Source organism: Calidris pugnax, unplaced genomic scaffold (genome assembly GCF_001431845.1).
Source record: "Calidris pugnax isolate Ruff unplaced genomic scaffold, ASM143184v1 scaffold133, whole genome shotgun sequence".
NCBI lineage: Eukaryota > Metazoa > Chordata > Aves > Charadriiformes > Scolopacidae > Calidris > Calidris pugnax.
Genome location: NW_015090977.1, coordinates 2,058,645 through 2,083,251, shown reverse-complemented (window position 1 = coordinate 2,083,251; position 24,607 = coordinate 2,058,645). Strand labels below are relative to the sequence as shown.

At 40.5% G+C, this 24,607-nt stretch overlaps 1 protein-coding gene across 1 annotated transcript in view; it reads left to right on the top strand.

The window, feature by feature from the left end:
• The first annotated feature begins 3,826 nt into the window (after positions 1-3,826).
• The window catches only part of TAOK1 (TAO kinase 1), a 37,964-nt gene continuing 17,183 nt past the window's right edge, over positions 3,827-24,607 (top strand). Inside the window, exons 1-11 of the mRNA XM_014953201.1 lie at positions 3,827-4,067; positions 9,349-9,420; positions 12,327-12,428; positions 13,540-13,585; positions 14,505-14,601; positions 15,360-15,473; positions 16,251-16,342; positions 18,854-18,947; positions 20,316-20,397; positions 22,318-22,485; positions 23,367-23,570. Of these exons, the coding sequence (XP_014808687.1) occupies positions 3,936-4,067; positions 9,349-9,420; positions 12,327-12,428; positions 13,540-13,585; positions 14,505-14,601; positions 15,360-15,473; positions 16,251-16,342; positions 18,854-18,947; positions 20,316-20,397; positions 22,318-22,485; positions 23,367-23,570 (1,203 nt within the window). The 5' untranslated portion in view covers positions 3,827-3,935. The remainder of the gene's footprint in view (positions 4,068-9,348; positions 9,421-12,326; positions 12,429-13,539; positions 13,586-14,504; positions 14,602-15,359; positions 15,474-16,250; positions 16,343-18,853; positions 18,948-20,315; positions 20,398-22,317; positions 22,486-23,366; positions 23,571-24,607) is intronic.

The following is a 24,607-nucleotide window of genomic DNA, read 5'->3' as shown; positions in this document are numbered from 1 at the left end:
TCTGGTGGTTGTTCAGATGAAAGTCATTTGATAAAACATTTTGGACTGTCATTTACCCTAGTGATGGTAGCCACTAAGTGTAGTTAGTTCAACCTACTGGATGGAAATAGAGTTGGTTCAGTCTTTGTGCTTTGGTCATTCCCTGGTTTATTTTGGATCTTTCTCATATTCCTGCATCACCTTGTCGGTTATGAGTGGAATTGATCTAAGTGCCAGTACTTGTGTTCGTGCAATTCAATATCCTCTCTTTGTATGACTGACAACTAGAAAAAAAAAAAAAAACATGGAATTTATTTTATCTAATTTTAGCAGCCTGCAAGGTGGCTTCTAGGTAGTCTGTCTCTTCAGCCAGCAGAGACAGGCACAGCCAGAGGGTGCCGTATCCTATTTGTAGTGCCCATCTCTTGGCCACAGCTGGGATCTGGCCACCTGATCTGAGCTATCTAAGGTGAGGTGATCGGTCCCATCCACTGGGAACAATTGTGTTTAACAGTATGGCTGCACCAATCCAAAAAACCTGTAGTAGAGACTGCATCAGTGGAAGAATGTAAAATACGTAAGCGCAACTTGACGGTAATTTAGAAAACCAGCTGCCTGCTGGTATGTGATTTAATTTTCAGTGCAGTTTAGTCGCAGGGTGGTTTTTTAATCTTAAGACTCATCTGTATTTTTAATACATTTAAAATAATGCAATAACCACGTTGCATGCCACTTCTCCTAACTTCACTGCCATTTCCCCAAAGTGCTCAGGTGTCTTTATTGCGAGGCAGGAGGCAGAGCATCTCAGCTGCTGGCACTGTCGGGCTTCAGCAGCAGCACGTGTTGTCTGGGTAAAAAAGAAGACTAAGGGAATTTAATATTGTAGCATCCATAAAAAATGGGAGCACTTTATTAAGTGAGACTGTGTAAAGCTTTCTTATGGATGGAATTTACATTAATGCATTTTATTGTTCCACCTAAGCAGATCAGATGATAAGCGTAGTGTCACATACACTTTTGTGACTGTTCTGTTAAATAGGTTTTAATACTTAATGTTTTTATTCTCATGCATTTCAAAGTAGCAATTATTTCCAAGAATAACGATAATTAAATTTGTCTCGATGTTCTCAGCATTAAAGGGGGAAAAAAGCTGTGTTTTAAGGTGTATCCCAATAGATGAGTTTGGCCCTGATGGGCCGTTGGAAGTCGACAGCCCAGTAGCCACCCGTCCCTCTTCTGGCTGGATTGTCAGTGAGCTGGTAAGAGTTTTAGTGGCCGTAAAAAGCGTTGCCTGTTGCTGACATTTCAGAGGCTCGCTCAGAAATGATGCCAAGAGGGAGTCTGGTGGCTGGTTTGGCACTGGGGGGGTAGGTGGGGAGGGGGAGAAGGCCGTAATCCATCTCAGCTGTGTGCTCGCAGGGCTTTTCTCCTGGCTCCGGCTCTCACACGCACGCTGGCTCCCGGGGACATGTGACTTTTGGCCATATTAGCAGGTTTATCCAAGCCTAGCCCCTCTGACTAACAGATGTAGGGAAAAGGGCATTCTGGGATTGCAGCAGTTGCTTTTGAACAACAATGTCCTTTTTGTAAGAATCTGATGCTTCTTAAAAGATGGAACATGACATCATTACCGTCGATCCAAGAAGCATTCCTTCAATAATACTGAGTGTGCTCTGGTTATCAGCTCCCTTCCCCCAGCTCCTTTCTCTCCCTTTTCTGACTGATGCTTTTTGTCTATTGTTTCGTCGGGGGCTGTAAATGTGAAACAGTTGTCTTTCAGTGTTATGGACTTGTTAGAGCTGGAATCAAGTGAAATATTGTTGGCTTATTTGAAAGAAAAATAACAAAAAATAAACAAACCAAAACCCAACTTTTCTTCCAGTCTTCATAAATGTAGCATGCTTCAGGTATGAGCTGAATTGAAGCTAATTATTTCCCTTCCCACACGGCATTAGTTACTGCGTTATGCAACGGAAGGTGGAGATATCACAGTCCTGTTCCTGTGCATCTCACTCGGCGTCGTTGGCAGCTGGGTATCTCCTCTGCTGATGCCCTCTGCTTTGAGGGCTCCTGTAACGATCCTGCATCCATAGGAAACGTGTGTGTGTGTGTGCTCACAAGTGCAGTAGAGCAGAGTTGTGAACATCTGCATGTTTCCTCTGTGTGTGTGTGTATATATATTTTTTTTTATACTTGGTCCACCTCTGGGAGTTGAATATCAGTTTTTCCTTAGCCCCTGAGAGCAGGCTATCATGGAAACACGTTTTGGGTTGCATTATAAATCTTCCTGAATGCCGACTGCTTGGAGGAAAGCTATGAAAATGCTGGGGTTTGCTTCCCTTCCCTGCGATCTCTCTCCCACACGTGTCTTTATCACAAAAACTGGAGGCTCTTGCAGACTTTACAGCTAGGGATGTCCTGGCTGTCTCTCACATGATCCCGCTCTCCTTGTAGTGATGCTGGCAGTTTGGTGAACTAACGAGGAACCGTCAGTCTTTGGCACTTTCAGATGGTGCCACTGTCTAGAGAAGAGCACCACTGAGGATAAAAATGCAGGAGTATGTCTTTTCCCATCCTTGCAGGAATTACTCTGCAGGGAGGGGAAAACAAGTGATTCATTGATGATCTAAAGGTTTGGATAATGGTGGAGTTACAGTGTCCAGAAAAGGATGAAAAATGGACAGAGATAGGGCCTTCTGATACATTGGTTAAACTCAGGTTTATTATCTTTTTTCCATTATGAAGACATGAAACTTCTTTTAAAAACAAATTGAAGTATGAAATATGAATTTAAAAAGCACAAGTGAAATCCCTGAAGACAGGGATTTTTGGAAAGAAGTGGGCTGTGTTACTAGCTGTTTGCCAGTGACACAGAATGGCTTTTATTGGTGACCATTTACAGGGAATTGAGAGGAAATCCAGGGGAGGGAAAAATAGGCATTGTAATAATTGTTTGGCTTCACCTGTTGTAAAGATACGGAAAGATTTTAGCCCAGTTTGAAAGTATACTCTTATTCTGGATAGACTCCAAGACACTTTGAGTAAATGAAAGCAAATGCACGTGGAAGCAGAAAAGGTTTCATACCTTCCCAGTGGCATCTGAAGTTGCAAGTTCCTCTGAAGAAAGAGTTTGCCAGTGGGCTATTTTAGGGGGCTCTATCATGTTCTGTCGCAATTAAAATGTATGTTTGCATCTGCTTAAGCAGAGCAGAAAGATGCGGGTGGTGTGTGGAAGTGGGTGTCTCCTGTTCTGGATGCTCTTCCTCTAAAGAAGGGGGTTGCTAATAAGACTCTGAAGAGCAGGCACTTAAAGATAATGAATTTAGATAAGAGAAAAGAAACAGAAAAGGCCATGACTGACTGAGTTGTGGAAGGAGAGGCTTTAGAGAGGTCTCTGTGTGCACGCTAAAATGAGTAAAAATTGGTCACCATCCCCTTAACTGGAGGACAATTGCAGAGGAAAAAAATACTGAGCTGAATTTTAAAAATGTAAATACAGATTATTAAATGGCAGTGGTGATTGGTACATGTCATACTTGTATCATATATCTTGTCTTGCAAATACCGTGAGAGATATATATATGCAATTGTGTCGTCCACTGTGTGAAGTTCAGACAATCCTTTAAGACATAGTGTGTGTAACTCTTCAGAGGGAGGGTGTCAAGGTGACACGGGCTCACTGGTGACAGCCTGGTCATCGCTGTGGGTCAGAGAGGTTGTGTTGGTGGCTCTGCAGGTGACTGAGCAGACGGGGATGTTTGCTGTGGAAGAGGTGGACACTGCTCTGCTGTGGCTTTGTTTCTGGCTCTTTCCAAAGAGGATAATCAGTGATGGAATTGCAATCTTTTTTTTTTCTTGCAGTAATCCATGCTGAAGAGGCTCCATTCATACAGATGAACCAAGGGTTGAGGCAGCACTTTAAACCCAGATAGTCGGTCGGCTCACTGCCCAGCAGGATGCCATCAACCAGCCGAGCGGGCAGCCTGAAGGACCCCGAAATCGCAGAGCTCTTCTTCAAAGAAGATCCAGAAAAGCTCTTCACAGATCTCCGAGAGATTGGCCATGGAAGCTTCGGAGCAGTTTATTTTGTAAGTAGCTCTGTGACTTGCGAATTTCAGCTGTGTCTCTTTTACCTTTAAACAGTTTTGCACGTGGTGAGGAAAAGAAACTAGTGTAAATCTTTTTATGTGCTGTTTGGGGCAGAGATGTTTTCTTCTGTCTGTACAGTCTCAGTCCATTCACAGATTCACAGTATCTGTAGGGTGTTTGCATACAAACTGAAAAGCAAAACTGGAAATGTGGCCCTTGCCTGGTGCTATTAGGTGCATTGTTATGCTGCAAGCAGGGATTTATCTGCAAATTAAAACATGGGCTTCTGCTCCATTGATTCTGATGGGCAATGCAGTTCTCTTGGTCTGATCGTCTCCTTATCATCTCTTGTCCCTTGAGAGAAATTGAGTTCTCTCTCCCTTCCTGCGTACCCTCAGGCTCCCTTAAAGCCATTCTTTGTGTTTGACACCTGAATGTTGGGGCTTTTGTTGTCATTTGTCCTGTCACATCCTTCCCTACTCCAGGCAAGAATCCCAGTATTCATCTGCATAAAACTTACTTGACGTGAACGTCTGGACAGCAGCGTTTCTCCCAGACTGCTTGTGTAGCTCAACTGGAGGTGGGATGTCTCCTGGTAACCTCATTTGCAGGTTGCTGGATGTTAAGCAAAGTGCGTACTCGGAGACCTTCATTAAAAAAACATTTTCCTCAGACAACCTTTTCACATTTATAATTATAGGAGGTGTGGCCAAACCTGCCAATTTTCCTTCAGAAAGCCATTTGTGTCAGTATTTTATGAGATGCCTATTCATTGTTAATAATTGCAGCAGACCATGTTGGGAACCTTCCAGCACAAATTTAATGCAGCACAGATGAACTAATTAGGAAAAGCTTCTTAATTTTGTTCCCTGCTTAAAACTATGAGCCTCCACTGTCTGGGAACAGGTCTGGGGGAGGAAGTGTTTTCTAACGAAACTGCATTCACCTGCGGCCTTTAACTTCATCTCATTTACTCTTTTTTGCTTAAAGAGCGGATATAAAAGGAGGGAACTGACAAATCTGTCTTCCTGCTATGTGAAAGCAGTATTGGACGTTTTTCAGGATTGCTGTATCTTCCAGAGGCGTGGAATGGAAAACCAGTGTAGGGGGTGTGGGAAACCAGCCCATGGCTGAGGTACCCTGCGAGCTGTGTGCTAACAGCATCCCCAGGCATCAACCAGAATCAGTTATGGACTGAACTTTGGAGTTGTAAGGGCTGATTGCCCATTGCTGGCTCCTTCTGCGAGGAGATAGAAAGTACAAGGTCATTAATTTCTAGACCCTTCTTTCTCTCTCTTTTTCTTTTCCCCTCACCATTTTAGACTACCAGTTCATCGTAGGTTGGTATTTATTCACTGGAGAGTGCAATTACTTGATGGTGTTTGGGTTGTGCTGCTTTGACAGAAAGAACCTCTAATTTGGCACTTGCAAAAAGCCAAGTACAAGGATAAGGAGTGCACTGTACTGCAGCCCATACGGGGGCTTTATTTTGGCAACTAAGAGAGAGTTTCCAACAAAGATGATACACTGTTGCTTTTTCTGTGTTCCCAAGTTTTAACCTCTAATTTTTGTGTTACATTATAGTGTCTTTTTACTAGTAGCAGGTCTAAGATCCTGAATCTGAAACTGTTTCATGTGACAAACTCCATACCTCACACGGAAATCCAAGAGATGAGACAACACGGAGGGAGAAATGTAGTGCAAATTAAATAAGCATAAAGAACTAAGGTAGAGGAGTGTATGTCTTGGGTCCTTTATTCTTCTGTAAAGCTAGGGAAAAAACTTAAGTTTCTTTAACAAGATTTTCATTCTGCTAGTGCAAACAATTAAACTTTCTCCAATCAATGGAATATGCTTAAAATTGTATTACCAAAGCTGATGACATACTCCACCTTTTCTTTTCTTGTGCTTTGCTTGTATCACTGCTGAAGTTACTCTGGTCACCAGATGTTGATCCTTTGTATGGAATTTTTGGAGGAAAGCAGGACATATGTGCATAAATGTCTGCCATAAAACAAGCCTCCTTCATTTGGATTGTTTAGGTTACCCGGCTGTGTAACATCTTCATGGCTTTTGTCAAGGAACCCTCTTTTTTCAGTTATTCAAGATCACAAGGAAACTAAAAAGGCTAATGAAACTCCATGACTGAAACATTTAGGGGGTGTTGCCTGTGATGGTTCTGCCTCTCAACCTCACTGTAGCCATGAAGGACTGTAGGTATTGAACAAACACGGACAGGGGGTGCTTCCTTGGGTTTTCCCATACATAACACCCCCCCACACCAGTCTGCTCTCATTGCATACAGCCTGGACCAAAAATGTTGATGATAAATAGATGTGAGAGTAATTAACAAGTAGAAAAAATCCATCTAATCCTGAAGTTTCCGCCTCCTTGTTTTTAAAACAGATTTTAATCTTTCATTGTTAGTTGTACCCACCTTTCTTTCCTTTTAGCAGCAATCCCAAGAAGGGATGATATATTTCTCTCACATGATAGCTGGCTAAGTGTGTTCACTCCTGTCTCTTTGTTTCTGTTACATCCTGCAGTGGTAGAAAATGGCTTTTTTTTGTTTGGGTTTTTGTTTTTTGGTTTTGGTTTTTTTTTTTTTTTTCCTTTCATAATTGACATGAATTTTGCTGGTTCACCTCATGGTTTTAGTTTCTTAGAAACTGCAAGTCTGGCACCTCTGAATCATTTTGGTATTATCCTTACCCTACTCCCTGCTCTGCAGTGTAATAATAGCTTTTGCCTGACACAGGAAGCCTACTACACTGGAACACTGCAGATGGAGCAGAAGAATAACCCACTCTTTTGTTAGAGCCGCGTTCCTTCTGCTCTACTCTAGTATTTTGCTTGCCTGTTTTATTGCAGTTCTTCACTGATTGGAATGTTTCAGAGATTGTCTCTAATTAGTCAAGATTGAGGAGACAGAATTTTATTCTTCCTTTTTTGGCCTCAAAAACCCAAAAATATTCATGTCCCTCCCCAATCTTAGAGGTAATGTAGTATTAGGGAGCAGTAGGAAAGATCCTCTCAAACAGAAAGAAAACTAAAAATAGTATTGATTCAAGCTTATCATAACTGGTTGAAATAAAGATTGATGGGAATTCTGGGAATGTCTTTAATGAATGGCAGAATTAAAACCTGACTGAAAAACCTTTTTACAAAAGGCAGAGTCCCAGTACTTCAGTAATCCATGTTCTGAGAGGCTGTGCTTGGTGGTACAAATATATTAAAAATCAGCATTTTCATCAGTGAATGCTGTGGTGCACACTGTTTTGATTTATATCACTTGACTTTATATCCCAGTTGATTATTCTTATCAGAGAGACTGGGAGGTCTTTTCCTCCACCACCCTCTCCTGCTGCTGAAATCCTGAGCAGAGGAGAGGCTGGGTCTTGTCTGGAGCCATCCTGCCTGCAAAGGTGGAGCAAACGCTGCCTCTTCTCCTGCCAGGGGGAATGAGCCATTGCTTTGGTGCTAAATTAAACAAAACTTCTGGTCTTATCTTGGGTTGTTGCTGTCTGAAGGCAGGAAGTCTGCCTCTGAAGTGTGAAAAGCCATGTACGCTTATTGTGCAGTGGAAATAATAATATTATTGGGCTGAGAAAGTGAAAGTTGGAATGTTTCTAGAGATGGGTCTCTCGGGTTGCTGCTGTGTCTCTCTGTATCCTCTGCCTTCCTTTAAGACACTTTTTTTTTTTTTTTTCCTTTCATAATTGACATGAATTTTGCTGGTTCACCTCATGGTTTTAGTTTCTTAGAAACTGCAAGTCTGGCACCTCTGAATCATTTTGGTATTATCCTTACCCTACTCCCTGCTCTGCAGTGTAATAATAGCTTTTGCCTGACACAGGAAGCCTACTACACTGGAACACTGCAGATGGAGCAGAAGAATAACCCACTCTTTTGTTAGAGCCGCGTTCCTTCTGCTCTACTCTAGTATTTTGCTTGCCTGTTTTATTGCAGTTCTTCACTGATTGGAATGTTTCAGAGATTGTCTCTAATTAGTCAAGATTGAGGAGACAGAATTTTATTCTTCCTTTTTTGGCCTCAAAAACCCAAAAATATTCATGTCCCTCCCCAATCTTAGAGGTAATGTAGTATTAGGGAGCAGTAGGAAAGATCCTCTCAAACAGAAAGAAAACTAAAAATAGTATTGATTCAAGCTTATCATAACTGGTTGAAATAAAGATTGATGGGAATTCTGGGAATGTCTTTAATGAATGGCAGAATTAAAACCTGACTGAAAAACCTTTTTACAAAAGGCAGAGTCCCAGTACTTCAGTAATCCATGTTCTGAGAGGCTGTGCTTGGTGGTACAAATATATTAAAAATCAGCATTTTCATCAGTGAATGCTGTGGTGCACACTGTTTTGATTTATATCACTTGACTTTATATCCCAGTTGATTATTCTTATCAGAGAGACTGGGAGGTCTTTTCCTCCACCACCCTCTCCTGCTGCTGAAATCCTGAGCAGAGGAGAGGCTGGGTCTTGTCTGGAGCCATCCTGCCTGCAAAGGTGGAGCAAACGCTGCCTCTTCTCCTGCCAGGGGGAATGAGCCATTGCTTTGGTGCTAAATTAAACAAAACTTCTGGTCTTATCTTGGGTTGTTGCTGTCTGAAGGCAGGAAGTCTGCCTCTGAAGTGTGAAAAGCCATGTACGCTTATTGTGCAGTGGAAATAATAATATTATTGGGCTGAGAAAGTGAAAGTTGGAATGTTTCTAGAGATGGGTCTCTCGGGTTGCTGCTGTGTCTCTCTGTATCCTCTGCCTTCCTTTAAGACACAATAGCTGATTTGTGGGAGCACTGGGGAGAAACCCGCTCCAGACACCGGGGGCTATCTCCTGCGCATCCTGTGACATCTTTACTTGTGTTTGGAATGGAATGAGGGGGCTGAGCCTGGCTTCTGTTTTGTCAGGATCAGACAGGGAGAGAAGGTGATTTAAGGAAAATCCGTTCTACTTGAATCAGAGCTACTTTTATAAGCTTTGATTTTTAGTTTAGAAGTCACGGTACTCAGCTCCTGCAGAGACTTGCTGGATGCTGAGCATGGAAAAATGTCATACCTTGTCTCACAAACAGGAGGATGAGTTTTAACTTCAGAAGGAAATTTCTAATAGATGCAGCAGTCACACCCCTTGGAAGATATTTTAGTTTAACTCTCTGTAAAAGCTAACTAATGGATAAAGATTATTTGGTTTATGACTGTTTGGTTTACATCTTCTGGGAAATCATGATCTGAAGAAACTGATGCATCATGTTTCCATGTTACAGGCACGTGATGTGCGCACCAATGAAGTGGTGGCCATCAAGAAAATGTCATATAGTGGGAAGCAGTCCAATGAGGTATGTAGAACGTGTCGCTTATTAAATATTGACCACTGCAAATACTTATTATATGGGATGATTTTAATTAGCTTGGGTTACAGCAAGAGAGATCTTTCCTGTAACTGTAAGCGTGCGTGAGGATACTGTGTAAACAAAACAAATTAGTTAACTGTTTGTAGTGTATTTCTGTCTAATCTGCTCCTGGAAAAGATGGATAAGACTCTTTGCTTCCAGACAGAAAGGGCTCTTTGATGGAACCACATAGATGTGTAGAAATGTAAAAAATAAAATTAAAACCAGTAGTTTTGTATGTTAGTATGTCTTGTTGCCCTTAAATGTTCCTTCTTTAATACCTTTTAAAAAAAACATATTGCTTTTGGACAAAGGATTAATAGCAATGGATGCAGTAGTGAAAGATTCAGAAGGAATCTTGCTTATACAAAGTGGTAAGGCAGAAAGCATCCTTCCATGGAATGACTGTGCTGATGAGGAGCTAAAACAAAAGCAAAACAGCAGTGAATGAATGAGTGTGAAAATCTGAACAGCAGCATAATTAGGGAAGAACTGCCAGAGCTGGGGATTAAGGCAGTCTTTGCAGAGAGGGCTGTAAAAGTAGGCCTCCGAGATTTAAACCTTAAGTGTTTTCATGGCCACCCCAGATGTGTGTTTTTTCCCTAGGATGCTTAACAGAGATAATTGATTTTATACTTGAAATGTTTAAGTGCTAATGCAGATTCTTGAAAAACCCAACATGACATGAGCAGCTGATTTGGTATAATTTCTGGTAAACGACATCTATCAAATCGTGGTGTGATTTTTCAACAGAAGTATTTATTGTAACCACGTTGTTCCAGGCATTTATGGTTCCCTCCCTCCATTCTCTATATCCCACTCTTAGGAGCAGTCTTGCTCCGATGAGTTTGACTAACAACTCCGTGCTTTCTGTGCCTGCCTTTTGTGTATTGATCATCTGCGCTCCAAGGAGCTGAACTATTCCTTCCTTTCTGTGTCTGTGTATGTATCTGTGTAGGAGGTAGAGGTGGCAGTGTCTCTCCAGCAGTCCTAAATTCTAGCTTCACAGTTAAATTTGCTATGTGTGTTTCTATTTTGTCACTGCGGTGACTTGTTTAACTGTGTACTGATGAAAGAATAATTTGTACTTACTACTTGTCCTACTGTTTTAATTACTGTGAGCTATAAATACTCTATTCATATGAATGAAACAAACTGTGCATGCTTCAGAAATAGCTTTTGTTTGTCTTCAATGCATATGTTTCTTTATTTTGAAGAAAGTAATAAGACCGGGATTAAAACACTTTCTATTTTACTTCTATATTTATTTGTTTTGTTCAGAAGTTTGCTAGAGTTATGATCTAGCCTATGTAAAGAAAATTGATTAAGGACATTCTTTTATCATTTGTATTTACTTTGGTTCATAATAAGATTTTATCATTGGTGGGAACAATTATTCTCTAAAATAAGGACATATTCTATTCTAAAAATACATTAAAACCTTTGAAATATGTAGTACTGTGCTCCTAATGTGATCTTGAAGCTTTTTTTTTCTGCAGGAAATCATGAGTGTGCCTTGACTAATATATCACCCCTCTCTTCCTAATATAGAAGTTTAGTGTGACACTTTCTTGGTTTGGTTTTTATCTTTTAGTATCTCAAGCCTCTGAGGCTAAAGGTAAAAGGCATCAAAGTTGTTCTTGTACTGGAACGAGGTTTGTTCATAAAGCAGCACTAATGTCATTCTCATGAAGTTTCTGGTGTTGAGAAAAGTTTAGTCAATAACCTGCCCTGGTTGTGGTTACCACATTCCCTGGTTCCAATTGTTTCTCTACCCCTAAATTTTTTATTGTTTGATTGTTGTACATGTTTTCCAAAGCATTTGAGTATATGGGACCTCTGTGCCTCTATGAATCCTGGCCACATACATACACCTGAAGAAATGTGTGCTGAGAGATTAACAGCACCTGAAGAACAGCTTTTGAACCTTTTGGTTTCTCTGCCTCTGATTAACTTGAGCCCTGATACGCTTTCTCAAAAACATTTTCAGTGTCAACACTGTCATGTTGATGTCTGCATACTTAAATGGCTTCAGCTACTGCGTTTGTTTTTGAAAATCTTTCCTGGTAGTTGTACTTTTGCTGTTGCACTTACAAGCTTTTGCCTCCCTCGCCTGAGGAGGTGTGGATGCACAGCAAATGGGAGGACTTGGAGATTTCCTCCGAGGGGAGTAATGGCAATGTCTAGGCACACAGTGGAACACGACATTTTGGGCTCTTCTGTGCTTTAAAGTTGCACTGACAGAGCTCCCCTTATTACAAACTTGGATTTTGTTTTATATGTTTGTTCTTTTACTCCTGCAGAACCATTCCCGTATCTATTAGGTAACTCTTTTTAAATCAGCCCTTGTAAAAACTAAACTAGTCACAGAGAAACATTATGGAGAATGTAGGCAGATATTTTGTGGCTGATAAATGGTGTCTCATCCAGTGTAATATAGTTATTAGTAGGGACACCTATCATCCACATCTCTTTCAGGTTGGGATGTGTTTGATTTGACAACAGAAATGATATCCCTTAAAAAAGGATTGCTGCTTATTTGAGGACTTGCTCAGATATAAAGTGTTTACCAGTATATCCTATGCATACATATATATATATATGTAATATTACATTGATGAGAGATCCTTAGACCCTTCCCAAACAGCCTAATCGATCAACTTCTTGATTAGTAGATCTGATGAGGAGTTAAGGAGCAAACAGCATGTTGTTGATGAAACTTTATTTTCATTTGGAACCTCAAGATGGTTTTGCGTCTTAAAATAATTAAATGACACACTAACTTAACAACAACAACAACAAAAAAAGGTAACAGTTTTATAAAGTCTTTCTTTTCCTTTTATTTTCTACAGAAATGGCAGGATATTATTAAGGAAGTCAAGTTCCTCCAAAGAATAAAACACCCTAACAGTATAGAATACAAAGGCTGCTATTTGCGGGAGCATACAGCATGGGTAAGCATCTGCTCACTCTCTTGCCTTGGATAAGGGCACTTTAAAATATCTCCAGCTGGCTTTGGAGAGGCACCTGAACACTTGCATTGCACAAACTGGGATGAGAATAGCCAAGGACTTCACAGATGCTCAGCAAAACTCAATGTAGGGTTTGGAAACAAGATTTAGGGAAATTTTCCCTTTCACTTGCAAAGTCAGGGGATTGTGCTGTTCTAGTGCATTTAGCTTGATGCACTGTTTGAAGGAAATAATAATGGAGGAGGTGGGGGGCCCAACAAATGTATCCTTCACTTTTCTTTCTTGCTGTAAGGAAAGGTGAGAATTTCACTTGTACTGCCTGGGAGAGGATTATGGCAGCTTTATTAGGTACTTGCAGGTCACTTAATATATTTGCTGTGGTATTAATGGTGCAGTATTTTACTGGTGCAGTACTTTACAGGGTGAATGAATAGGTTCCAGAAGTTCAGTTCAGTTGTACTTTAATGGAATAGGTTAGAAATGCTACTCATAATTGTACTTAAAGTCACTAGATTCTTCTGTTGTATGTTGTTTATTTCTTTGTCATTATTGTGTGTGTATTCAGACGAGAAAACCAACTAGCTGACTTTATCTCTGGCTGTCATTTACTAATTAATTTCATACATTGGATTTAAACAAACAAAAAAACCCCAAACCTGCCAAACTATATTTGGTTTATTTGACTTGGAGTGCCTAGATGTGATTGGCTATGCAGAGGAAACATTTTGTCAAATGAAAAATGTGGTGTAGCACCCCTCATTGACAAAGTTTATGTAGTACGATACACTAAAGAAATCATATTGCTGAACTGATAGCGTAAATTCAAGTACTATTCATGTGTTAGTGTCAGTAAATCTGTAGGACAAAGTTGTAGTTTATTTTTTGAAATCTGACTGGGACAAAATCTTAAGTAAATCCCTAAATAGCCCTTTAATACTCTGATAAGCTTGTTAAGTGCAATTTAACGTTCCCATTAAGTACGTACATATAAAATAAGATATGTAATACAATACATAACTGGTTGTGAATATGCTTTTGCTTTTCTTACAAGTTTTGTTTTCTAAGAGCTATTTGGATTTTTTTTCCCCTACAGCTTGTTATGGAATATTGTTTAGGATCAGCATCAGACTTACTAGAAGGTATGTTGCGCATGTTTATTTGATTGAAAGTCAGAAGTGTAGTACTGAAGTAGGAAGTTACAGCATCACAGAATTGTCCTGGAGTATATAGTTTTATCTGGGGGCAGAACGTGTGTGAACAGTGGCAGTTCTTCCAATTCTTGCATGGCTGTAATGGTGGTTCTGTAGAATATCAGCTTTCCTAGGTGCCTAGTTTTTCCTTGGTTTCTATTACTTTAAAGTTGTCAGTCAGCTATTTATTTTCTTTTGAGTTTTAGGTTCTCCTGTCATGACAGTTCAAGATTTATTTCTGAAAACCCTTGTTGATCCTAATGCTTACTAACAACTGTAGGCCTCGACTAAAATAGCACTGCAGCAGTACTAGGGTTTTGCTTGATGAGGTCTTTTGTTAAATGGTCGTTTTTCTATCAGGCTTCTTGAAGTGAACTTTCTTTTGAAGATATATGTGTGGCCAGTAAGTTGTTCATCTTCTTTCCTTGCCATAAGCAGGACAAAAGGCTGAGCTGCTGGAGAGTCATCTGTGTTGCTGCAGTTTATTTATTCGTGCGTGAATTGTTGTAAATTTCTAGGGTTTGGGATTCAGCATCATTAATGGAAAACTGAATATTGAGTCTCAAATAGGTGTTTGGGAGAATGGTCACAGGACTGAGAGAAACGTATCTTATGGTTGCAAAGTAGTCTCTTTTTGATAGTAAATAGCTGCTGATTTACAGTTAGAAGATTACATCTCATTATAGAATGTGCTCTGTGCTGTGAACTATTTTTTACATTTGCTTCTCCTACTGAACCTAGTAAAAAGGAAGTTTTGGTATTTTCTCTCTGTTTACGTTGTTTACAGTACTCACTTGCATGCTGCAAACTGCGTTGTTTTTTTTTTTTTTTTTTTAATATTGAATTTCAAATAAATTCTTTCCTTAAGTTCATAAAAAGCCATTGCAAGAAGTGGAAATAGCAGCAATTACCCATGGTGCTCTCCAGGGATTAGCATACTTGCATTCTCACAATATGATCCATAGGTAAGTGGTTATACTTTTGCTGTCTCACACGCTTACAGGTAATTCACTTTGTTGATTGTATCTGTTCAGCTCAAATTTAATATTGGTAAGCAGAGAGGGGTTTTTTTGCAGTGTCCATATGCTCCCAAAGTAGTGATTTATGGTAGACACGTACTAGCAAGCAATGTACCTCCTTGTGCACTCTCTCTTAAAGCTGGTGTTCATTTCTGCAGAATTGCTTTAAATTTGCTAAGCTTTTCACTGCTGATATGACGCTGATAGCGACAAGCGAGGCAGGCTGAGTTCACCTCAACAGCTTGTAGGAAGGCAGAGATTGCTGGGGTGTGGGGAAGCACTAATAGTTGAAAAATTAGTTTAACACGAGCACACATGTTGAGAAGCACAGGATAAGTATGGGATGTGAACGTGTGTTTGAAATACCTGCTGCATTTTAGTAGAATAAAGGATTTCAATAGTTACATGATTAGGACTTTCTGATAAACATTTATAAAGGACGTAGTTGGTTCAGAAGGTTTTGCTGAACTGAATGTGAAGCTTATTCAGGTGTGTCATTTAAAGTTGGTTTTTAAGACAAACTAGATTCTAAGATCAAGACCACATTAACTAATTAACCTAAAACTTAAAAGATTTTGTATTTGGAGGAAATTAGGGTATTCAGCAGCTTGAACGTGTGAATACTGGCGTGTTTTGTAGTCAGTCCTATAGAAGGTTTTCTTTTTTGGAGCGGAATAATACTGACATTTGTGTTCTATAACCAGAGATATCAAGGCAGGAAACATCCTGCTGACAGAGCCAGGACAGGTGAAACTTGCTGACTTTGGGTCTGCTTCCATAGCATCTCCTGCCAACTCATTTGTGGGGACGCCATATTGGTAAGCCAAGAGTTTTACACATTTCTGGCTTTGTGAATTAAAAGGATCTTAAAAGGATCATTTGTTGGATATTTAATATACTTGGGCTTTATTGTGTAATCTTCCGGTTGTGGTAGTGATAAAATGTACTTTGGGGAAAAAAAAAAAAAAGATTAAATAGTAATTAGGCTCTGACTTCAAGAAACTTTGAATCCTTGAATTTGTAGTTCACACAAAGTAATAAAAATATGTTGTTGTTCTTCTTACCCTGACTTTAAGTGGTAGAGGTGGGATTGAATCATCTGTAATATATTTTAATCACTCCCCCCAGTGGTTTTAACAATTCATATGTTCTCACCGCATCTGGTTGTTGAAATAACTGAAGTGTTTTTTCTTTCATAGGAAAAGCCAGGTTCATTGAACAAAACCCTTTGCAGATCCCTTGTATGCTTTTGATCTCTTACACCTAATCTGGGGTGTTTACACAACTGCATGCTATAATTACTTCACCAGAGTTGGCCAAACTATTGGAAATGTGGGAGGGCGAGAAGGTGGTGATACCCAGAAAGGGAGAGCTGGGCAAAGCACAGGAGAAGGTGGCGCAGCCTCCGTATGGGCTCGTACTAGTGTCAGTGCCTGGTCTTTGTTCCCAGTATCCCATGTTCATGCCTGGTACCTTGGGACATGACTTATTTATGGTAGCTGAAATCAGTGAAACAGCCCATTTCATTGAAATACTGATGATGACGACGATGTGTTCCGTTGCCCAGAATTTTGAGCGCTGATTTCCTATTTTAGGATGGCCCCAGAAGTGATTTTAGCCATGGATGAAGGGCAGTATGATGGCAAAGTAGATGTTTGGTCTCTTGGAATTACCTGTATTGAGTTAGGTAAGTTATTTTCTTTAAAAAAATATAAAATATGTAGAACTTAGCTGAATTATAATGTGGAAGATCTAGGCTTCCTTCCTTGTCCTGGTTTCTCTGGGACTTGAATTTGAGAGAAAAGAGCTAAATGTGCTGTCTAGAATTCAAGACCAAGTCTCCCATTTGATGTTTATTGAACTGGTGTTTCCATTACCCAAAGAAAACAGCCAAGCTGTGTCACTAAAGGTGTTCACGTTCTGTGGGAGAGGCAGTTAACTTTTGAACTGAAAAACAGTCTATTTGCTGAACAGCTTCAGAAATGAACCACTAAAAGTGCCAGTGTGAAAATACATTTAGTGGTATAAGTTGATAGTGCTTGCCTGAAAACTTAAGGTGTATTAATGAGTCCTCCAGAAATGGTGTATGGAATAGGTGGAGAGCTTCAAAGTTATATTCAGCGTGTGTTGTTACTTGTGAATAGACTTGGCTGGAAAGTCTCTTTAAAATAAAATAAAAAAAGATAAGGAATAATCCAGTTTTGAAGTGGTAACCTATAAATCAAACCCAAAAGAAATGAAAGCACTGCCTTTACAACAGACTCCTTCAAGCAGAACGTCAGTTTAGAAGGATTCTGTTTGTATGGGATTCCATTTAAATTTAACGTGTAGTATTTTCTTGGAACAAAAATACACTTGCTGAAGCACAACAGCACTACTCAGATTTTAGTCAGGATCCAGCTCCCTGGAAGCACTTAGCTGTAAGTTTTTCTGGGGCTGGAGAGGTTGGGTGCTGCTCGCTGCACCTGAGGCTGTCCTGCCATCCTTGTCACATCTCATCGCTCCTGGGTGGAGGAGCAGCCCGGCCGGGCAGCGCGAGCTCTCAGGAACACGCTAATCCATGTGAACTGCACAGTTTAGCTAAAAATGCTGTCTGGCATTCCAAACTGTCAACTTCATTTTCTTCCAGGACGTGAAATAGATTCTTTCTTCAGAGCAGAGATATTTTTTTTTTGTGGGGTTTTTTTGGTTGCCAGTATAAAGCGAGTGGTGGAAGGGGTGTGACTGTCATGACAGAATCCTGCTCGGTGGAGCGGGGAGACTTGGCCGGCCGCGGCGCTGCAGGAATGCGGTGAGCTCATGGCCACCACACCCCCCGGTGCCTTCCCCCACGCTGCCTTTTTGCAACACAAAGTGTTTGGCTTCATCTACGGCTCCTGGCGGGGTGGGAGGTGAGGGGAGGTCAGGATGGTAGAGCGTCGCTAGGCTGGGTTGGGTGGTTATCTCATGCACCTCGGTTTGAATAAACCTGGGGAGAAAGCAGAAAAACGAGATGTCTAGTCTTCTCCTCAAATTGTCACTTAGTCTTAGAAGTGGCCTCATTGAGGGCTCAGTTTCAGTGTTTCTTCCTGAAGATTTCTATTTTATTCAAGTGAGTTGCAAGGAAAAAAGCTCGGGAGAACAGTCAGTGTAAGGGGTCAGTTAAAATAGTTTAATGGATAATCAGTCTGATCCTGGATGGCAGCACCTGGTTATCTGACACATCAGAGGAGGTAAAGTGCTGCTTCTGAGGAAAGACTTAACTCCCCAATTTACCTGTTCTGAGGAATTTGTAGGGCTTAGTCCATCCTGTGATAGCAATGCGTGACCTGTGATCTCTGATCCATCACTTACTGCTACCATTCAACTCAAAATTGAAAAGCAGAGTAAGAAAACTAGTGTTATTTTTTTCCTTGTTTGCTTTTTTGTCTGGAAGGAAAATTTTCTGTTGCATTTTCACTAGTGCAGGAACATCCTCGTGGCCTGACCAGCTTCTCTGGTATGTCTATGGCGAGGCTGAGCTTTATAGGTTTACCCCATAAACATTCTGATGAAGCTTCAATTTTGTTGTTACAGTGAGATCATCTCCTTCCTCATTAAGCTTTCATGCTGTGTCAGTCCATAAGAGTAACACAAGCTTGAAAGAGAGAGAAGAGCCAAAGAGAATGCAACTCTTAAAATAGTATAAAGAGTTGGCCTGTTACTGACTTCCTGCCCATGTGCTTAGTCAGTTAAGTGTGATTTGATGGTTCTTGTAACCAGCTTTTTCTTCATCGCTGCCGTCCCGTTAGAATTAAATATTTGTTAGCTTTTTAGCAAGTGTTTCAAAAAAAAAAAAAACCCAAAAAAACGGGCGGGGGGGGTTTTATGAAACCAGGAATGCTTAGTGGCTAAACACGGAGTATAGAGCTTATTGTTAACTTACTCCTATTTTAGTACATTAAAGTGAGTCAGAGAACTCAACTATGATAAACCACGTAATTTAAAAGCTTGAGAGGACAAGACATTTGATCTTCAAAGTGCTTTCATCTTCTGCAATGGTACAGGACACATGCCAACATATCTGTCTGATTGCAGGGTAGGGCTGGTTTGGGGTTCCGTGTTCGGGCAACAGCGTTTCTGCTGATGTGGTTTTCTTTTTAAAGGGATGTAAACTAAAAAAGAGCAAAACCATGAGACTATCTCCCTATATATTAAAATAATTTTCTTTTGTGTGCAGCGGAAAGGAAGCCTCCTTTGTTTAATATGAACGCAATGAGTGCCTTATATCACATAGCGCAGAATGAATCCCCTACACTACAGTCTAATGAATGGTGAGTATTACGGAGGGAGGAATGTTGTAGGGAATTGCTGTAAATGGAGTGCTTTGTCATGCTGAGCTCTTGAAATGGCTGGATTCCTGTCGGGAGGATGTGAGCTTGGAAGGTTCTTATTAGGTTCACTATATATTTTATATACAAAATTGACCGATTACTAAATATGCACTTTAGAACGTAGTAGAAACAGGACATGCTGCTGGAAGAACATAAAATCCTGAAAAAAATTGAGTTCATGGGTCAGTAAACTTCTGAAGTTCTCAGGCTAGCCCAAAATGTAGGGTTTAGTGTTTTTTAATCACAAACCAATTCCGAAATCTTGTTATGTTGAAGTATTGCTTTCCAAGATGAAGACACCACTTGTGTGTGGCAAGTGTTTGGCGGCAGGAACTTCAGAAGAATAAAGCACAGCAGTAACACTTTGTGCCTCCCAGCCCAACAACTGGCTTTTGAAACCAAACACAGTAAACTCATTTCAAAAGTTAAAAACTTCCTAATTATGTTTTTTTGAGCTGTAATACTAGGCCTCTAACATAATACATTGCACCTTCTTTTTAGACATTTTTTTTCTATTTCTGAGATTTTCTGGTTGGTCAATTTCACACAGTGCTTGACACCACATTCAACTCATTTTATGCCTTTTTTCTCACCAAAAAATGCAATAATGGAATTTACTGAAAATTTGCAGTAGCAAATCCCCCCATTACATGATAGGGAGGAGGAAGCAGTAGGGGGAGGAAAGAAATAAAACCTGTATAACTGATGTGCTGCTGTTTTCAGGGTATAATTCTGCCCTTCTGAAAATTGTGGTCAGAGAAAGGGTGAAATACAGAATTTTAGCTTACAGAAGGAGAGAAGTTGCTGAACAAAACATGACCTTAAGTCTTCCTTGTGACAAATTGCACAACAGAGTGGAAGTTGTGTCTGAGGGGCCAAAGGCATTTCAGGAATCATGTGTGTGCGGGTGAAACATCTGCACACAGATGTGGAACTGGGCAGGAGCTCTGGTTAGACCTTGGAGAGTTTGTGCAATATAGAGTTTGACAGGTTTGATGCTCATGCTGAGATACATGAGTGTCTGCCCTTATATCAAACTTTTGTTTCTCTTGAATTGGCCCATATTTTTTGCATTCTTAGGGTGAAACATTTTGTCTGGAAGCTGAGGTTAAAGGGATCTACCTACTAATAGCGATGGGCTTGGGCTTTACTAGGGGTGTAGTATGAAGTCTTGGGTCTGTGAGGTTCCTCCTCACTCTACTAGCAGTGCCCAAATGTGAATGTCATGATTCTTTATTGAACTTTGAATATTAAACTGGGTAGTTAACTCAGATGTTTGGGTTTTTTTTTTCACTTTCCTTGCTGCAGGTCTGATTATTTTCGAAACTTCGTAGATTCTTGCCTCCAGAAAATTCCTCAAGACAGGCCTACATCGGAGGAGCTTCTGAAGGTTGGCTTGTCCTTTTTGTTTTCCATATGGTATTAACAAGGGGCCATGCTCTGTGATGTTGCTTTGTCTCACCCACTGTACTAGGTTACAGTTAATGATGTTCTCTGCCTGTTATCCCTAACCTTTGAGCTGAGGGTGCTGTGGAGTGTGCCAAGCTGGTGGTCCTGTCTTCACTGGCAGCTACCCAGGTGTCTCTCCGTGTTCTTATCATAAAAGGACACCTCTGCAGGTGACACTGAATGACCATCAACTTGTTGAGAGTTTCAGTTTCTTAAGCTCAGTCTATCCTTCCAGTGATTATAATTAACACTGACAGAGCTGCCATGCATTAGTTAACAAATACCTTTCATTACTTCCCTCTTTATTCTATGCTATATATATACCCCTAAAGGCATTTTATCCTCTCCCATCACCTATGTGCTTTACACATAGAACTGAAAATCGCTGTTCTAATAGTATCCCTGGGGAAAAGGGGGCAGAGGAAGGCAGTTTTTCTTCCCCATACTTTTCCTTGACATGAATAAGCCTCAACCGCCTGCAGGTTTTCTCCTGCTTTATTTCTTAGCCAGTTTTTTTTTTTCATTTGTGCTCCCCTATGCTGCAAACACTTGATTTTCCTTGCTCTAGTGTGGAAATGACACCAATGTGGTAGATTGTTGCAAAAATCTAACATGTTCCTAAGTGACCCCAGCCTGCCTATAAGTTTGGTGTTAGAGCTGCTTTATTTTAAGTGTGACTTCGATGGATTTCCTTTGTGGCATGAGGTGGCATTCAGAATTTTGCTAACTTGTCCTTCGCTTTGCGTCATTCTCTTGTGACATTATTTTGGGGGATTTTTAATCAGGCCATGTTTGTGCTAAACAGCGATTTTTTTTTTTTCCAAATTTTTGCATTACTGGGAAACGAATGCTATTTATGAAGATTTTTGTCATCACCTTTTTGCATGTTTTTACTGAAATGGTTCTGAGGTCTTTTGCCTCTTCTAAAACTGGTGTATTCAGAAAGTAAATGCAATTATCCAGTAAAGGTTTTGGTGTGGGTGTGTAGTCCTGCCATTTCAGAATTCTGCAGATTGGTTTTATTTTGAGCAACGCGCTGCAATTAAAGAGAACACTGATGGAAATGAAACGTTTGTGAATGTATTCCTTCCGTATCTATAGTCTGAAACAGCTGCATGCCACTTCACAGGGACAGGTAGAGAATGTGACACGTTGGAAATGGCAATGCAGTTCTCCTAAGGAACAAAATGAGACTCGCGGTGGTGTTAATAATGACTCACGCTTGCACAGCACATTGCATCTGGAGACTGCAAAGGCTGCTTCTGACATCCATAGGCAAGATTTCACTTTTGCAGTGAAATGCAGTGAATGTCTCCAAAAAAAGAGCATAACATGGCTAACTGTTCTAGGGCTGGGCTGGAAGGCTCACAGCCTGTTTTATGACTCAGAGCTTATGCTGAATATTTGATTCTCAAGCTTTTCTAAACAAGGAAAAGGGTTTTATGGTGAGAGTTAGCTCATGAGTTAATTAACATTCGGTTAGAGGTACTTAACCAGTCTAACACCTTTAGCATTTTGCTCTTCCCCCTCTAAACCACAAGTAGATAATGTCTCTAAATACCCCAACATCCAAAGAAGTTTAGGTTTAAACTGAGCCCATTCTCAAGGTACGTGAAATTCCATTTCTGGGATTTTTTTTTACGTCTTTACTCTTTGGTGGATGTCTCCCATCAGAAAGCAATCATTCTGAAATCTATTTGGATCATGAAGTCTAAAATTAGTGCCAATGTAAGCTGGGAAGGTATTCTCCTCCTGTGCAGCGAAGAGGGCCGACAAAACCCCATTAGGGCTCATAATTTTACACCCAGAGCATGTGCACTGGAGGCATAAGAGGTCACTCACCTATTTGTGTGTTCTACAGCACATGTTTGTTCTTCGAGAGCGGCCCGAAACAGTGTTAATAGACTTGATTCAGAGAACAAAGGATGCAGTGAGAGAACTGGACAACCTGCAGTATCGTAAAATGAAGAAGCTCCTCTTCCAGGAGGCGCACAACGGCCCTGCAGTTGAAACACAGGAGGAGGAGGAGGTGAGAGAAACTTCGGGATTTCATCACTGAGCCAGAGGTTGACGCTGTCATTTAAATAACCACAGCTCAGATATTGCTAAAACGAATGGAGGCTGCTCACACGCCTGGTCGTAAACTCAGTCTTCCTCTCTGTGCTTTAATAACGCTACCTCAAGGCACAGACAAGGACAGGCAGGGTAGATGCCTAGCACTGGCAAGAAGCTGTGCCCTGTGTTCATGCTTGAACAGTTACTTTCTGTAACAGTTCTGTAAATCCTACCTTCCTTTGCCTGTTTATAAGGCTTCACGAGGATTCTTTCAGCAACTGCAGTTAACCTCTATTCTGACCATAGGTACAGCACTTGACATTCTTCTAGTTTTGTCTGGAGAATGTTGTGCTGAGTTTAAGATACTGAAATTTGTACTTGATTATTTTTTTTTTTAAAAAAAGGGCATCATCAGGGAAATTCATCTGTCTTTTTTAGGTTGCATGCTGCAATCACCATGCAGAAATTGAGACTCTGAATTGCAGTTCTCTCATAGAATCATACAGAAGGGACCTGTGCGAGATGCAGGGTCCCAGCTGAGTGCTTAGATGACGCTGGTGTCAGAACAGTTTCTGGTGACACGCTCTTGCTGATACATGATAGAGTTCAGCTTGTTAACAGGCTTGCTGTTGAAAAGAATCTGACATCAGCCAGTTAATCTTGACAAGGTTGATTCTTTCTTTCCCCAGCATCCCACAAGAGAAATGTTTCATGGCAATGCCTGGAGGGTGGAAACTGCCATGACGTGGCAGGTTAGATGCCTTTAGAAAGGAATGGAATGAACGTTTCATTTGGTAATGTCCACAGGTACAACTGTGATGGATTTGCATTTTCTTAATAATTCCTTTCTCCTAGGAGCAAGATCATGGTGTCGGCAGGACAGGAACAGTGAATAGTGTCGGAAGTAATCAGTCCATTCCTAGTATGTCTATCAGTGCCAGTAGCCAAAGCAGTAGTGTTAACAGTCTTCCAGATGCCTCGGATGATAAGAGCGAGCTGGATATGATGGAGGGGGACCACACCGTGATGTCGAATAGCTCTGTCATTCATTTAAAGCCGGTAAGCGCTGCATTTGCACTGGTTAACTCTGAAGGTGTAAAATGGGAGTGGATTTGGTTGGTACAATGACAAAAAGTCGAGTGCTTCCTATCCTAAATCATTATCTCCAAGTTCTGATATTGTATTTCAATATATGAATGTATACTGGAAACTTTGGAAGGTTGCAGTAAGGATCATTTATTTCTGTTGATTCACTAAAAATTATTTTACCAATTGCATTGTTTCAAAACCAGTTTACTTTATTGTGGGGAGCTGGAATGGCAGTTTGTGAATAGGTTTGTTTAGTGGATGTCCTTATATTGCAGAGAACTGCTTCATGGGACAAAAGGACATGAGAGTTCCCCTTATTTACCTCCTAGTTAGTGAATTCTTAAATATAAGACCCACAGTAGTGACCGAAATCTGTTCCTGAAGCACCCAGCGTCCCAGCACTTGATTCAAATATTTGGTTAATGAACAAAGATGGCACAGAAGAAGAAACACAGTGCTCTGGTGGGTTGGGAATCTGCTTCCCTGGCTTTACCTCTGCAGGAAGAAGGATAAAGCAGGAGCATCCCTCTGACCCCGCTGCTCCTGCTACGGAGGGGTTGTCACACCTTGTCTCCAACCAGTAGCGTTTCCCGAGCTAATGATAGATGTGGTTAGAATGTTTTGTTCTTTGCCCAGATATGCAACAAAGACCCAGGTATTTCCTCAGGGAGTTAATTAGTATATCATATCTAACTACTAATCGCTCTGTGATGAATGACAAACTCCAAACAAGAATGTGGAATACACCATGACAAATTTTAAAATTTGCTTTGAGGTGTTTCTGTAGTGGGTGTAATGAAAATCTTCCTCTGTCTTTCAGGGTTACAAAGATGTTGGGTTTTTTTTCTTTTTTTTTTTTTTTACTTGATATAATCTACTTTATAGCTTTTATGTTCTGTTGAAGTGAACTGTTTAACTCGGTTTTCAGCTTTCCATTTATTTTTCTCATTTTCAGCTTTAATTAGTAATTTTCCTCCTAGTAATAAAAATGCGTAGTGAAATTTCCA